Source organism: Urtica dioica, chromosome 9 (assembly GCF_054948205.1).
Source record: "Urtica dioica subsp. dioica isolate 48M chromosome 9, U.dioica_male_clone48M_v1_H2, whole genome shotgun sequence".
In the NCBI taxonomy this organism is placed as follows: domain Eukaryota; kingdom Viridiplantae; phylum Streptophyta; class Magnoliopsida; order Rosales; family Urticaceae; genus Urtica; species Urtica dioica.
In genome coordinates, this window is record NC_142764.1 from 27,248,819 (window position 1) to 27,265,071 (window position 16,253).

General features: G+C 36.1%; 1 protein-coding gene across 1 annotated transcript; it reads right to left on the reverse strand.

The window, feature by feature from the left end:
- Positions 1–648: 648 nt before the first annotated feature.
- NCED5 (nine-cis-epoxycarotenoid dioxygenase 5) lies at positions 649–2,937 on the reverse strand. The gene has a single exon (XM_089625373.1). It carries the CDS (start codon positions 2,795–2,797, stop codon positions 1,058–1,060), a length of 1,740 nt encoding a protein of 579 aa, XP_089481499.1. The 5' UTR covers positions 2,798–2,937; the 3' UTR covers positions 649–1,057.
- Between the last annotated feature and the right edge of the window lie 13,316 nt (positions 2,938–16,253).

A 16,253-nucleotide genomic window follows, 5' to 3' on the forward strand; every position in this document is an offset into this window, starting at 1 on the left:
TTTTTTGTATTTTTTACCCACTTTTCATTTTTTTTACAATTTTTTACCCTTAAAATTTACAAATTAGCCCCCTAAACGGAAATCCTGGCTTCGTCACTGTATATATATATAATGATTAGAAACTACCTAGGGCATGTGAAGTTAATTATATATATATATATTCATCGTTCGCGAGAGTGAATGCTCAAATTAATGTAGTTAATTACAACGCATGATTGTATCGTCGTTAATTGCTCACGACAGTAACTCCTAAAAATATAAAACATGGATTCAACACTTGCGCTTTCAAGTCAACGAGTTGAGTGGTGATTTAACCAAAAACAATTGACGTTAATTTGGCCACAGATGCGACGGCATGTGGTTTTTGTGCAAAATAAAATCATAAAACTCGTGCCTTTTTGTGGCTCATAGTGCAAACAAAGTAATCGCAACATTGTCGCTAGTAGTTCACACTAGCTTCTATCCTGAACGAGATCGCTACTTTCAACGGTCAAACCTGATTTTTTGGCACACTTCATCACCAAGCCTTGCTTGCAGTTTAAAATATTCCCACATTAATACGGTATAGAAATCATACTAGGAAACAATAAAACCATGTCCGCATCCAGTAAATCTGGAAGCGTACATGTGTAGGATCGGAGATGACGATTTGAGACAATAAAGAAGATATATATTTATATTTAATATATATGCACAGGGGGAGGAAAAAAAAAAGAAAAAAGGAAAAGAATAAAATAAACAGAGAAAATACAAAAACAGAAACCAGCTGAGCTTAACATATCTACCTAATGTCCAAAAGCTACAAGCTGGTCTGTAATCAAAACCCTTGTACAATATTACAGCGTGGTAAAATACTTGTAATATTTTAACCCCAAAAAAGAAAAAAGTTGTTAGGGTATCATACTTTTTTTCCCATGAGATTTTTCCCGGGGACCCTATACCAAACATCCCTCTGGTGAAATTCCTCATGTAATTTTATGATTTTTTTTTTTTTTTTTTTTCCAACGGTTCCAACTCAAACCTGAATATGACATCGCTATCCCTGTAGCCAAACAGGCTAAGCTTGATTTGCCAAGTCATCAGACTCCACAAACGTGCCGTGAAAGCCGTACGGCACCCGGGAAGGAAGCTTCACCGTGGCTTCGAGCTCCATGTTGACCGCGTTGACTATCTGAAGCTCCGATTTTCCAGTCCTCTCGTCGTGCACGAACCCCATGATGAAACCGTCGTCCTCCGTCTCGGAATCCGGGCTGTTCGGAAGAAAAAACGGCTCGCCGCCGAACCTCCGGTTTCCGTAAAAATACTTCTTGATCTCTCCGGTGGAAAGGTCAACCTTAGCGAAGCCGGAGACTTTGGGCCATGGCTCGGCGATCGCCAGGTAAGCGAAGCGGGTCTTCCTTCCCAGGCGGTTCCTGTTGACCATCCCGGCCTCGAGGTTGACCTGCTCCGCCTCGGAGATGATCGGCCTCCGGGTCGACTCTCCGGTGCGGAGGTTGAGCCTGATCTCCGACAGGACGCTCTGGAGATTCTCGTCGCACTCGTTGAAGACGGAGTCCGCCGGAGTCATGCACGATCCGATCACGACGACCTCGTCGGTCTCCGGCTCCTCCCACGCGTTCCACAAGTGGAAGCAGAAAGTGTCCTCGCACTCGATCCACGTCATCTCCGCCGCGTCGACCGAGTCCTTCGGGAGAATCCCGAACCTGGACTTCTTGTCCTTGTCGTAGATCACCGGAGAGCCTCCTCTCACCATCTCCTGAAGCTTGAACACGACCTGCTGGTCCGGGACGACCACGAAGTTCTCGGTGATCGCGAAGTCGTGCATCATCGTCGGCATGTCGAGGGGAATCTCCACGTCCGGGGACTTCTCTCCGGCGGCGGAGAATTTGAAGTACTTCAGGTAGGGTTTCTGAACCACGTCGTAGCTCAGCGCGAAAAGCTCGCCGGTCACCGGGTCCACCTTCGGGTGGGCGATCATGGTGGAGGACAACTGGCCGTCGAAGTCGAATCTCCCGACGGTTTCCAAGTCGCCGGAGTCGGTGATCTTGACCTGATACGGAGTGTCGTCCTCGGACATGGCCAAGAGGCGGTTGTTGAAGTAGACGAGGCCGGCGTTGGCGACTCCGGTGCCGTGGCTGTGGTCGACGAGGCCGAAGAGGCCTCTGGCGTAGAAGAGTGCCAGCCTGGCAACGCCGGAGTGGCCGTGGAGCTCGCCGATGGCTTTGGGGAAAACCGGGCGGCCCAATTCCTTTTCTTGTGCCAGACGGTGGGTCTCGGTGAAGCGGCACGAGTACGAGGCCGAGCCGGACTCGATTTTGACGGCGTGGACCATCCCGTCGCCGTCGAAGAAGTGGTGGCCGGCGACGGGCTCGAAGAGCGGGTTCGCGCCGTTACGGAGGTAGACGCCGTTAATGCACGCGGGGATAGTTCCGGTGACGGGGAGGTCCGACTGGACGGGGTGCTCCGGCACCGGAGCGAAGTTTCCGGCGATCTGAACCCGCGGATCGGCGGTCTTCGGGAGCGGGTGACGGCGCTCGCGTGAGTTCAACGCGCTCTCCGCCGCGTCTAGCGCTGCGGCGGCGGCTCTCTGGAGGAAGTTCCAATTGTTCTCCGGTTTTGGCTCTTTGGTAGTTAGTGGCTCCGCGTAGGGGCTTTTCGGGAAATGGAGGACGGACGGAGAGTGGAGAGCGCAGCGAGCGCTGTGCCTTTTGGCGGTTTGGAAGCCCAATTCCACTCGCCCGGACTTTTGAGGGCTGACCCAACTATTGGAGTTGGGTATCAACGAAGAAGAATTCATTTTATATTCAACTCTTTTTTTTCAGTCTCACCAAAGTATGATGATTCCGATTGATTTTGTTTTTCCAGAGAGAGAGAGAGAGAGAGAGATATTTTCTTTTGTTACCTTTGCTTTAGAGAAGGAAGAGAGAATTGGAGAGAAACATTACGGAATATATGGGGTATAAATAGAGTCGAGGAAAGAGTGAAAAAGCAGTGTGTTTGAAATGTATATTCTTTTTTTTTTTTTAATATAAAAGGAGGTCCACGTCAGACACGTAAGAGAAGACCACGTGGTTGATTTGAGGAAGGGGCACTTGTGGGGTTGTACCCCTTAACTTCACAAGTACTTGTGCTTACGACAACATACCTTAAGAATGGGGTAAAAGGAAATTTTTTTTTTTTTTTTTTAATTTGCAATATTTTTTTTTTTTTATAAAAATTTGCAATTTTTTTTTTTTTTTTTACTTTCTTGATGATGCAGTCGGATATCCTCTAGAAAGATTCCATAGAAACATGATAAATACACATACCAAATAAATACGTAGAATTTGAAAACCAATGTGATTTGATTATCATGGAGTCATAATAGTGGGGTTCGTCGGGAGGGGTAGTGATCAGTGAAATAGGAGGTCCTAGAATTAGGGACCGATTAGGCATTAGAATAGCGACCCAAAAGGTGTGTGAAAGTCACATATTTTAAGGGATTGAGAGAGGTATTTGTAATTTGTGTGAGTGGTGGGCGGTGGGGTATTTGATATTAAACCGAACCCCGCGTAAGACCCTCAAATGAAATTAGTGTGGAAGAGGGGTTCATCACCACCCCCCACCCACGTGGCCGCTTTTTGCTGTGTTTCATCCACGAAATCTTTGTCACATCACTTGCCCCACCACGCTCACACGCATAAATTAAATACGAACATCATACCAACACTACACACAAAATATATAGCTTCAATTTTGCAAAATAGTTCCAATCTACTAATTTCTCTCTCATAATTATTCTCAAATTATGTTATTTATGTTATCATCAATCATTCATTTAATGGACTGGACATGACTCTCTCTCTCTCTCTCTCTCTCAAGTGGGCTGTTCTCTATCAACATCCTCTGGCTTGGAGGAAAAAAATTCGCTTACTAATTCCTTTACTTTAATTAATTGTTTCTTGTTTTTGTTTTTGTTTGCTGTATCCACTGTCCACGGATCAATTTGTAGTTCCAACTTCCAATTCTCTCTCTCTCTCTCTCTCTCTCTCTCTCTCTCTCTCTCTCTCTCTCTCTCTCTCTCTCTCTCTCTCTCTCTCTCTCTCTCTCTCTCTCTCATTTCTAGCCGCAAATTACTTGCTAGCTAGGCTCAATCACCTACTTGCTTATATATATGTAGTTAAATAAGATGTTCTATCAACATACATTACCCCGTATTTGATTATACACAAAAAATTATATGTCTAAATTACTGACTGCTACTTCCCCGATGGAGATATTATGTCGGCTCTTCCAGGCTCGTGTAGCTCTTCCATGTGGCGCAGTCTTCTTTGGGGACGCGAGATCATACAATCTGGTTCGAGATGGCGGATCGGGGACGGAGAGTCTGTGTTGGTCATAGGCGACAGTTGGGTTCCCAGGGATAGACCTGCCACCTGGATTGACCCCCCTTGGATCCCCCCCGATATGCGGGTAGCTGAGCTTATGAGACCCGACGGTAGTTGGGACGTTGATCTTATTACAGCGATGTTCGGGGCGGAGGACGCTGAGGCGATCTTGAGCATCCCGTGTGGTGGTGGGGGTATTCCTGACGTGCTTCGCTGGCATTTCACTGAGAACGGAGAGTACTCCGTCAAGAGCGGTTACCGTGTTGCGATGGAGAGAGCCAGTACTCCGACCGCCAGCTCTTCAGATCCGACGGTGATGGAGAGGTGGTGGACAGCTGAGAGCCCCTCCTAAGGTGAAACTCTTCTGTTGGCGAGTCTGTTTAGGCCAGATTCCGGCCAGAGCAGTCTTAGCCAAGAAAAAGATCACCTCTGACGACAGCTGCCCGGTCTGTCAGGAGGCGAGAGAGACTGTTTTTCACACGTTTTGGGGTTGCAGGTGGAGCAGGAGAGTCTGGAAAGAGGTGGGCGATGTCTTCGACGCTATCCTCAGAGCGACGGAGACCCTTGAGGTTCGTTTCCACGAGTTTTTCATTACTATTATTTGGGAACTTTGGAACCACAGGAACAATGTCTTAGCCGGGAGATCAGCTTGGAGCCAGCCACAGCTAGTCCAGTGGACGGTGAGCTTCCTCGAGGAGTACAGAGCGGCTGCGGTTGGGGAGACTCCGACGAGCTCGAGGGTGACTACGACCCACAGATGGACCCCCCCTAGGGACGGGACCCTCTCGATTAATGTCGACGCGGCTCTCGCTCGCGATCGTGGAGGCTTCGGGGTCGGTTGTATAGTTCGAGACCACTCCGGAGAGGTGATCGCCTCGCAGACGCTTTTCCTGGCTAGGGGGTTCTCCCCCCAGCTTGCGGAAGCGTATGCTGTCCTCCAGGGCATAGAGCTAGTTCGCAGCGTCGGCGGCAGGAGAGCGGAGATCCAGTCTGACTGCTTGGGGGTGGTGAGGATGATCGATAAGGGCGTGACGCCTGCGACAGAGCTTGGGACGATCTTGCACCGCATCTTCAGAGAGGTGAGGGAGCTTGAGGTTTTTCGCATTATGCATATTTTTCGTCTTTGTAACGTTGCTGCGCATAATCTAGCGCGCTATGCGGTTAACCATCACTCGTCTTCGACCTGACTGGGTTTAGTCCCGCCTTGTTCGGAAGAGACCATTAGGGCCGATGATCGCGAGTTGAGGTCCCGCACGGCCTCCTAGGGCCATGTTTGTTTGAGCTTTTTCTGTTTTCTTTACCGTTGGTTTTGTTTCTTTCCTATCTTTGTAACCACGGTTTTCCTCCGCCATACGTGAGGGTTTTTATGATATTCCGTGACACCGACCACGTTTCCTCAAAAAAAAAAAAAAAAAATTACTGACTATTGTACAACTAACAAAATTAAAAACTTGTTTTTTTAAGACAAAACATATATAATTCTCCAATATATATTCACATATATATATATATATATATATATATATTATCCTATATAATTCGTAGGCCCACCACCAACAAGTGATCTAATCAATATATATATATATATATATATATATATATATATATATATATATTATCAAATACACATATATGTTACATTGAGTATGAAAGATGATTGCATTAATGACCCTTGTGGGAAGGGAGAGGATAATAGAGTGTGGCATTTTTGGAATGTAGTGAGTATATATCCCGTTATTAATTTTTGATTGGGGTCCTTTATCAAAGGGAATTGGAAGCATTCTCTATGCCCACCCAAGACAATGAAGTGTGAAAGAGATGAATGTTTGTTGGTCATGTATTTATCTTCCTTTCACATATTCACTTCTCTGATTTTTTTAACTAAAAAGCTAACTTAAAAATAAAGAATATTCAACACTTATAAATAACGCATTGCCCCCATGAACATCTTCACGTTTGCATATCAAAAGGCAAGTAATTTCATATTGTCAAGATAAGAATTCTACAAAAGAAAACAAAAGTTCCCAGTGGTTAATACGCTAAAAAGACCCAAGTATAGTAGTTAGGGTGAGTCTCACTTCAAGTTCTTGGAGGAAAATTCGAGGAAATCAATACATATTTGATTTTCAAAGCTGAAAAGCACCCAACACAAGCTTTTTGAGAAAACGATTTATTTTTTTATATGAAAAGAAGAAGAAGAAGAAAAATAGAAGAAGAAGAAGAAGAAGAAGAAAGGAAAAGGTCCAAATGAATTTAGTTATGGAAAGCTCCATTTTATAAATATCTTTAGTGCATTGTGAGTGAGGATTGGGTGTGAGAAGATAATAAAACAGCATTGTATCATATGATATATTTTCTCCTTGCCATCTTTTGTTTCCAAATCTCTCAAATGAAATATCATATCCCCTTTAGAACAAATCAATCTCTATCTATCGTTTTCCGCCAATGAGACACCAACATTTGGGCTCCTCTTTTTGTGTCCTTTTTCAATCGAATAATTAAATCTCGAGATTATATAAATTTGTCCCCCTAATGTCACGGATGACTCTAGAACAACACCCAGTGATTATTTTATACGTTAATCCCCCAATTTCTGGTTCTTCAGGAGCAAAGACCATACATTAACTCTAAAATAATATCATGTTTATTAACTGATTAATCCATGTGTCTGATGATAAAACGTTACGTGTTTTTCACTTTTTTGTAATAATATGGCCACTGAGCATTAACGCCCAACAGCCTCCCCCACTATTTTCCCCACCATTGCTAATTACTCGCAAAAAGAAGTTTCACAAATTATATGCATGTATATATATATTTGTGTGTGTGTGTGCGCGCTTGCTTAATTATTTTATAATGAACCAAACAAAGAAGTTAGTTAGTTCAGTTGCTAATAAAGTGTATCTAATAGGCCCAAAATAATATGCCGAAAGTTCAGGAAGTTGTTTATAATATATGGTAGCAAAAACAAGGCAACTAATTACATATATACACTTAATTTAGTTCAGCCTTTGCAATAACAATGATTTTATGTGTTAACCTGTCTAAATCAATAGTTTGAAGATGGATATGTGTGTGTGCATGGGTAATGCACTTCCAAAATTAAAAGGTAATGTGAAACTCATAGATACAAGTTAACTAGCTAGAGTTCTAAAATCAATCCTCATACAATTATTGGTATAATAAGAGCACATATTGAAAACTCTAAATTATTTTTTTTCTTTTGTTAAGTAAGCACAAATTTAAAAAGTTGATAATAATGTGACTTCCTACCTGCATTACTACTTAGCCATGTGCTAGGGAGTCCAAAAAGTGGCCCCCAATAAATAAGCTGGCTACTTAGCCACAAAATTCACCACCCTCTTGCCCACCATATATATTATTATTATCCTCATCATCATTAATATTTAAAATAACTAAAGAAAAACTTGTCCCAGTTGTTTGTTTAAATCAAATTGTAAATTTTCTATAATTTAAGGTTTTATAATAATAACCAAATTATTTGTTTTCTATTTTGCTTTCATTGTGCGTAGATTTTATGCTACGAGTGAATCGCGAGCGATAATTTTTTATGTTGAGACTTGAGACTGATATCCTGCTGCACATGCGTGCAATATTCTCTATTGTCTCATCCTTATAATTAACCAAATATTTTGAAATTTTATATGCACACAAATTTTATATGTATGCAAAATAGTTTATCCTTTAGCGCGCCGTTCTCTCTTTACAGCAACTTACACGATGCATGCATTTCTGCTGAGATATATAAGATATTGTTCCGATATTAATTTGTAAGTGTATATTGGATGTTTGTGAAACATATATTCTTAAGGTAACCATATTGGATTTAGATGTATTTCAGGATATTCTCTAACAGGTCGATGTGTATCGGCAAGATATTAATTGTTCACCCTATGTTTTGATACGACACAGATCGATGTATGTGTGTATTATCTATACATATATATATTTGAATCGAGCCAGCTCTTGAGCAATTTGCATGCCAAGTTGATGGTGGCTCGCTTTTAATTATGTACAATCGTTGTTTTTACTTGTGTTATTATATATATATATATATATATATATATATATATATATATATATTCTTTTTTTTTTCTTTTTATAAGTGACACTATTGACTAAGATTATATAATTTAATACAAAATTATTAAGTTAAAAATGATCTACAGTCTATGAGACTTGAACCAAAGACCTCTCTGTTGAAGTATGTGTGAGATTATCAGTAGATCAACTTAATTATCACTATATATATATATATATATATATATATATATATATATATATATTATTTTAGCTCAATATTAATCATGTGATCATGCAATGAAAAATTACATAGGTTACAGATAGTAACGGATAGACGATGAGAAACTATGAAACGGTGAATATGTGTACATATATAATATAGTAGGGCGAAATAATATTGTCACTTGAGAAAGTTTAAATTAACCATATATTATTCTACTCAAGCTTTATACTATAGGGCAAAAAAACTCACCATAAATGTAGCAAAAACAAGTCTTTAATGATGATAATAAATATGACATAAACGCTCCTACAGTTTATAGTTGATAAAAAAAACAAATGTACTTTTGCCAAAAAAAAAAAATATTTTAATTTTAATTTAAAAAATTTATAAATTAGCTTTCTTAAAAATTTTCTTACACATTAATCCCCCTAATTTATATTTAGACTTAACTCTCGCTTAAGCTTATATCCAAGATTTAATATCACAATCCGCCGATTCTACTCAATATATATAAGATTCCTAAATATACGACAATGATATTTCTATGTTGACACGAATCGTCTCCTTTAATATTAATGTGATCTTATATACGTAGTCGACCAATAAATTAAAACTCTATATTACTTCTCCGTAAAAGGTGGCGGCTATAAAGTATAAATGAAGCTAGATAGCAAAACTCTTAACACATTCTGCTAAGTCTTAGCTCCCAAGTTTTTTTATTAAGCGAAATTTCATTTTCTATGTGTCCATATGACATAAATTTAAAATATGTGTCACCTCACAAAAGTACCATTCAACACATATATTTCAAATTTTAAAACTCATATAAGACTCTCTCATGCCCTCTCATTTGGCTGCACATTTTCGACTCTCTATCTTAAAAATAATAACACAAATGAAAAATAAGGATCTCCATATGTCCGCACGACCAGCTTTGCCGCCACTAGAGTTTTCATCATGCCGTTGCAAGTGTTTGTAGCCTCGTACACCGATAAGCATTTTCGATCACCGCCATCATTGGAAAATAAAGTAAAAAAAAAAAAAAATTAGAATTTTTCTTTTAGATGAATCAATGATTTTTTTTAGCTAATTTACTTTAGATTGAACACATTGTGATAGTTTCTTTTAATGAGATCGGACCAAATAAGGAATTTAACTGTGTGAAATCTGTGCACGCAATAATAAAAATCGATATTTCTTCACCCTAATAAATTCCGTAACAACTAAAATTTTAAAAAATAATATATTCAAGGATAAGGGTTTAATTGTATTAGACTATTATTGTTGCGTATATGCTTTTATTTTATGTCCATGTATGACTGGATTACCCACAAAAAGGAGATATTGCTATATATTCTAATGTCCTGATCCATACACAGTCGGACAAATCATATGTTTAGCATTAATACTATGCCGAGATAATACAATTGAAAAATATTATAAAGTGCCCTGTTTAGTACGCACATACATTATGGGCATGCCAACGATGAATAAATGTATTGTGGATGGTTAAATCTATTGTTAGGGAATACATTGCGGCCATATAAATATTTTGAAAGTGAGATGTTTGGTTATCGTGGTAGTTATTATCATAAATATTTGGCACATGGATTGCACAATGACAACATCGAAAATATCTCAGCAGAATTATATACTAAATGGCATCTTAATAATTAATCTTAATGCGCTGAGTGATTTGGTGCCATGAATTGTGTGTTTTTTTTTTTTTTTTTAATCATCCGTGAGTGACGGTTTATAAGACCGCAAATCGCATACTTGACGACATAGTTTTCTTCTAAAAGTATATATAATTAGACAAAAGTATATATGTAACAATATTATCATAATTATTATTCTTTTAAAAGTTTGCAGCACAGCATTAGCTTATTCCCTTTGGAAAATATATCACTTCTGTCTAAATTATATATATTTATGAAATATTTTAACCAATATGATTTTGTTAACAAAATTTGGTGTAGTTTAATTCGATCTCAACTTTTCCATCTTTTTTTGGTATCAATGTTGCTAAATCTACTTCAAAGTCTAAAGATTTTGGTGTCCGAGATACATCGACGACATGAGATGGAATCAGTTCGACGTCATTCTAAGTGGTTTGACTTTGAAGGTGAGAGGAGAAATCCGTATGAATTTTAAGTTTTGACATATATATTAAATAATTAAATTCTAATATATTAATTAATGCCTGACCACTTTAATTACAGAAAAATCACGATATACTTCTTTTATAAAATATGCTTAAATAAAATGTGAAAATAAAATTTACTAATAAATAAATACATCAATAGATGTATTATTAGTATTCTTTTCATGTCGCTACAAATTTTAAATTATTGGTCACGTATTTTTTTTATTAGAATGTCTAATATCGGTTAGGATATATACTTTGAAAGTGTTTTGATAATTCTCCACTCTTTAACTATAGTTTTTAGGTGTGAGTTTGACCCACATTTTTATATTTAAATAAAGATTTTTTTTTTTATTTTTTAAAATATTGATATTTGACATTTTTTTTATTCGATAGCTAAACAAATGTTAAAACACTCTTTATAAACAAATTTTATTCATATACACAGTTTATTAGTTTATAAACTAAGCTATAAAAATGCGTTCTCAAGAGGGAAAAATATTGTAAAGTTTGACTGTAAAGTGAGTCAGAATTTAATTGCTAAAATTAAGGAATCCACATTCAGCTAGCGCGGAATTTCTGAAGCTAAATCTTATAAATGAAGTATTAAAAAATGTTGAAATGAATTAAAAGTAAAATTACCAACCCCATGTGGGATTGTAGTTGCTATAATTAGCTAAAAAGTGAAAGTAAATTTGATAATACTATCATTACTGCCACTTAGAATATTCATGTAAGGCATTTAAAGTAGTAAATAAGTTGATAAATTTGGTGGCATTCAAAGCAATCAACCCATTTACTACTTTAAATTCATTACATGAAAATTCTAATGAGTCGTATGTGCGTATCATAACTCCCCCTATTAATCGATTATACCATGGTCGATAAGTTCAATCCAAACAAAGTATGCACTTTGACGAGGTTAGGGTTGGGACATACGGGCAAGCAAATGTATGCAAAAGCATATTCTTGGCCCCAAACAGGCAACATAGCATATCTCAAGACACGACTCTCGTTGGGACTTATATCAAAGATTTCGGATCCCACAATCCAAATGTTTGACTAAGTGCACTTCATAAATATTTGTCAATGATACACGAAAAATGTGAATCATTTCCTCTTATATCACCATGATCTCAACGTCATAATCGATAGTGTAGATCTTTTTCCATAAAATGATAATATTTAAAACTAATCGCAAACCCTATGTTCCCTCAAATTTTTTTTCTCTACAATTAAGTTATTTCTTCATTGCCTTAATTAAGAGACAAGAAAATAAAGTTATAATTTGATTGTCAAGGGTTTTATACATGTCATCGATATCCAAAGCTCCACAATAAATCTTGATAACAACCTTCTTGCATATCAACAATATATAATTGCAAGAAGCATAATGGGATCTTTTGATAATCGAAGGTCGTATATCTGAAAATATGAGCGGAAGGGTGAGATTTTTCTAAATTTATAAGAGATATATGAATGTGACCGTTTCATTATTGAAATAAAAAGAAACGAAAGGATCATTATGAAAACGAAAGAATCTAATCTAATTCATAACAAATTATTCATGTTAATTAATTATCTGCAACGAAAATTACACTAACAAACAAAGTTAGCAATCATAGATGTTGTGACTAATATTTGAAAAATTATTATATAACAAGACAATCCACCTAGACAAAGATTTAGATGCTTCCCATGTGTGAGTCTTTACTTAACTAATCAATTTTTAAGGTCTCATAGTTAAACATGCGCGCGGCTACACATGTGCCTCCCATGTGTTTTTGCGAAAAAAAAAAAAAAAAAACCACCACCACCACCAAAGAAACAACACACCAAACAAATTTTGTTATTGAAACAAAATTACATTATATATAAAAACTAAATTGTAGTTATCTTAAAAATAAAAATAAAAAAAAGTTGTAAGAAAAGAAATTATAATTCATTGCTCGTAAATAGTCACAGCTGATCAAAATGTTATTATTTTTCATTATATATATATAATGCATTTGGAGCTCAACAAACATCATTTATCATATATGCCTGCATAAACGTAGTAATTGTTCTTAAATAGTCATGAATTAATTTAGCATACATGTATTGGAAATAGGGGTGTGCAATAAAATAAAATTAACAAAAAAAAAAAAAAAAAAAACTTGTATATACTAAACCGTGGTTTAGACTGAACCAAACAAATTACAAAATTTCAGACATATATTTTTAACTTTATAGTGCATTTGTACTCTATAGTTGAGTTAGAACATACTAAGTTAATAAATTGATTTTTAGCATGTCTATATTATGACTAATGATTTATTTATTTTAGATATTTTTATATTTGTAGAATATAAACATAGTGTATCTTAAATGGCTTAAACTAGGCCAGTCTATATAACAGTTTAGTCCGGTTTAAATTTTATTTATTTTTTCCAATCCAGTTTTGATTTTTCCAAATCGTTTAAACACGTTTTGAAACTAATTTGAAATCGGATTAAGAAATTTATAAAACTATATATTAGTCGGTCAATTTTCATTTATGTCAGTTATAATGCATTACTACTCACACACACTATTAAATATATATTAAGGATAGGCCCACCTCATTTTTTTCGTTTTATTTTTTTTTCTCCATGCATGACGTAGCTAGACCGGTAGGTAAGAATAAGATTAAGAAAATTTAATGGAATTTAGGTATATGGAGACTTCCCAGCAACAAAAAAAAAAGTGTAATGAGACTTTTTTTCCTTCGCTTTTTTTTTTATACGATCAGTTAGTCTATATGTTACTTAATCACAAAGTTATGTTCAAAGTTAAAAAATAAAAATAAAAAGTCGCAGTGTTACTTATAGGTACCAGAATTATATGCGCGTTTTGTAATACTGTATGGGTATTGGGATGCAAATCAAGTGGTGGTCCTCAATAAAACAAAAACATATAAATATTATAATATATGTAGAATTTGGTTAGTAGCGAGGAAAAATGGACAGGAAAATGCATATATATATATAATTTAATTACGAGATTCACTAACTGATTGACTGACCAGAATAAACGACCAACTGCCAAGACTATCACCTAACTCTAGAATCCAATTAAAATTGGTATATAGGGAAGGACACGGAGATAGATAATAATAATAACTTTCAAACCATTTGAAGCTTCTTATCTTTTTTTACTTCTCGATCGTTTTATATTATTTTTATTCGTAGCTAACCCACTCCAATATTTCATAAAAATCCAAGGAGTTAGGTACGGGTTTCTTTTTTAAACAGAGAAAATTGATAACGAACGAATGAAACTTAAAAACCCAACGCGTCGTAATTTTACTATTCCTCATGATGAGTGATGAGTCATTAGTCAAAAAAGTTGAACGATGAAAGTTGAGAGAGAGAGAGAGTCAACGTAACGAGTGCTTATTGATTGCTGAAATAAGCATCTGCGTTATTTTTGTTGGAATTTATGGCAGATCCACATTAAGATTTAGGCTGTGGAAATATCAAATTGGAGTGTTTCGCAAGAAGTAATTTGATTTCATATTTATTACTTTAATAAAACACTGGTCATGCAACCAACTTTTTCATTTTCTCTCTCGTTTGTTTGACTAAAATAAAACACCTATAAAGTTTCATTATATATGTGCAAATATTTCGTAAGTTGCTGTGTTTAAGAAAACTACGCCAAGAAAAAAAAAGGAAAAATAAAATAAAATATAGAAAGAAGAACTAAAAAACCAACTACAAAAGGGAAGTTTTGCACGTAATTCCTTAACATATTTTTCCACATGGATTAAAACTCGCGTAAGAAGTTCAATTTAGTTTCGGTATTTAAATAGGGCTTTCATGTATAGAATTTGGAGTAATACTCTGAACCTCGTCATATAGTGTTTCTTGGGTTATAAAAAAAAGTCATTATTGAGTTTTTTTTTTTTTTTTTTTTAAGTTTTTCCTTTTTAATTTGTCCCACGTCCTGGTGCATGAACCAGACCAATGGCATCTTAGATATGGAACATCTTAGCCTAATTGATTTGATTTTTCTACAGTTATAAAATGATCCACCAATTTTTATATGACAGATATATTTGTCATATAAATTATAAAAGATACGTATTACTTGTCAAATCTTGGTAGTCATAAAATATACAATATAACAACACATATGCATATAATATATGGCCTAAGTAGAATAAGTGATCAATGTCGTACTAATCAACAATCAAAATTCAGAGGTGTTAACAGAACCCATTAATAATCTAATAATGCTTTACATCTTTTAGAGATCCTACTAAATTTAGCTAAATTAAGAGAACCGACCACTTCTTGCTAATTTGATTTTACTTGTCCCATATTTTATGACTTTCGCTTGACAGGTTATATATATATATATATATATATATATATATATATATATATATATATATATTATCAGGAAACTTTGTACTTTACATGAATCGATTTATGTTTTATAAATTCATATTTGCACATATTATATATTCAAATGATGGTTGTTCTTACTCTTGGAGTCAATTTTATTTAGGAGAGACGTTCCTCCGATCAAGGGAATATTTGGGTTGCTCTGTATAGTTTCGTTTTGTTACTTGACAATAAGTAATGGTTCAAGTTTGAGGGTATTTGATTAGTGTGATTTCACATATGAAATATAACTTTTTACACGAAAACTAAAGCTAGTCCTTAGGTTATTTGATAGTTTTTTTTTTTTTTTGTAGTTTTTAGTGTTTTTCAGGTTCAAGAGCACATTGGAGGGTTTTTGAGCAAAAATGAGCAGAATCAGAGCTTAACGGCACACGAAATGACCCCTGGGAGCTAAATTCAAAGCTGGAGAAGAAGCTGAATTGATAGTTGAATTGAATTTTAAGATTTGTTTTGTTTACCTTCTTTGTGATGTCTCTTTAACTAAATTGCTATGTTGATTACTCTTCTCACTATCTTGATTTGCTTAGCTTCTAGTATGAGTAGCTAAATCTTTAGTAGGAACACAATGTAGTTGATGAATGAGTGTGTGTGTTGGTTCATGGCTTAGGATAGAAGTGTTTTTCGAGAGAGAAAAGTCAAAAGAGGAATTTCACGGGTTATGGGTGAGTTTGATTCTCCTAGATAGTTTAGCTACCTAATTAGTTAGCGTATTTGCATGTTTTGAGACCGAGAGGTAAATGATGTGTGAGATCTACCAAATTTATCATTAGTTCATCTAGATCTATAGAAAGATTAGAGAAATGGTGTAATCGCTTGAGCCTCGATCTTAGTGCGGTAAGTTGATTTAATAGAACCCATACCGAGAGGTGTAAGCTCGTCAATCTATTAGGTCTTTAACGACTCGAGAGAGGTTAGTAGATAAAATTGAGAGGTGAGATTAGATCCTTTAACTTTTCCTTGTCTCATTTGAACTCAATCGCCGACCGCAATTTAAAACCAACGACATCGTGTTCCTTGTTTTTATTATCGTTTTAGTATTGCTT

Bases quoted from the DNA above. Each gene is read 5' to 3' on its own strand.
- NCED5 (XM_089625373.1), bottom strand. From the start codon at position 2,797: ATGAATTCTTCTTCGTTGATACCCAACTCCAATAGTTGGGTCAGCCCT.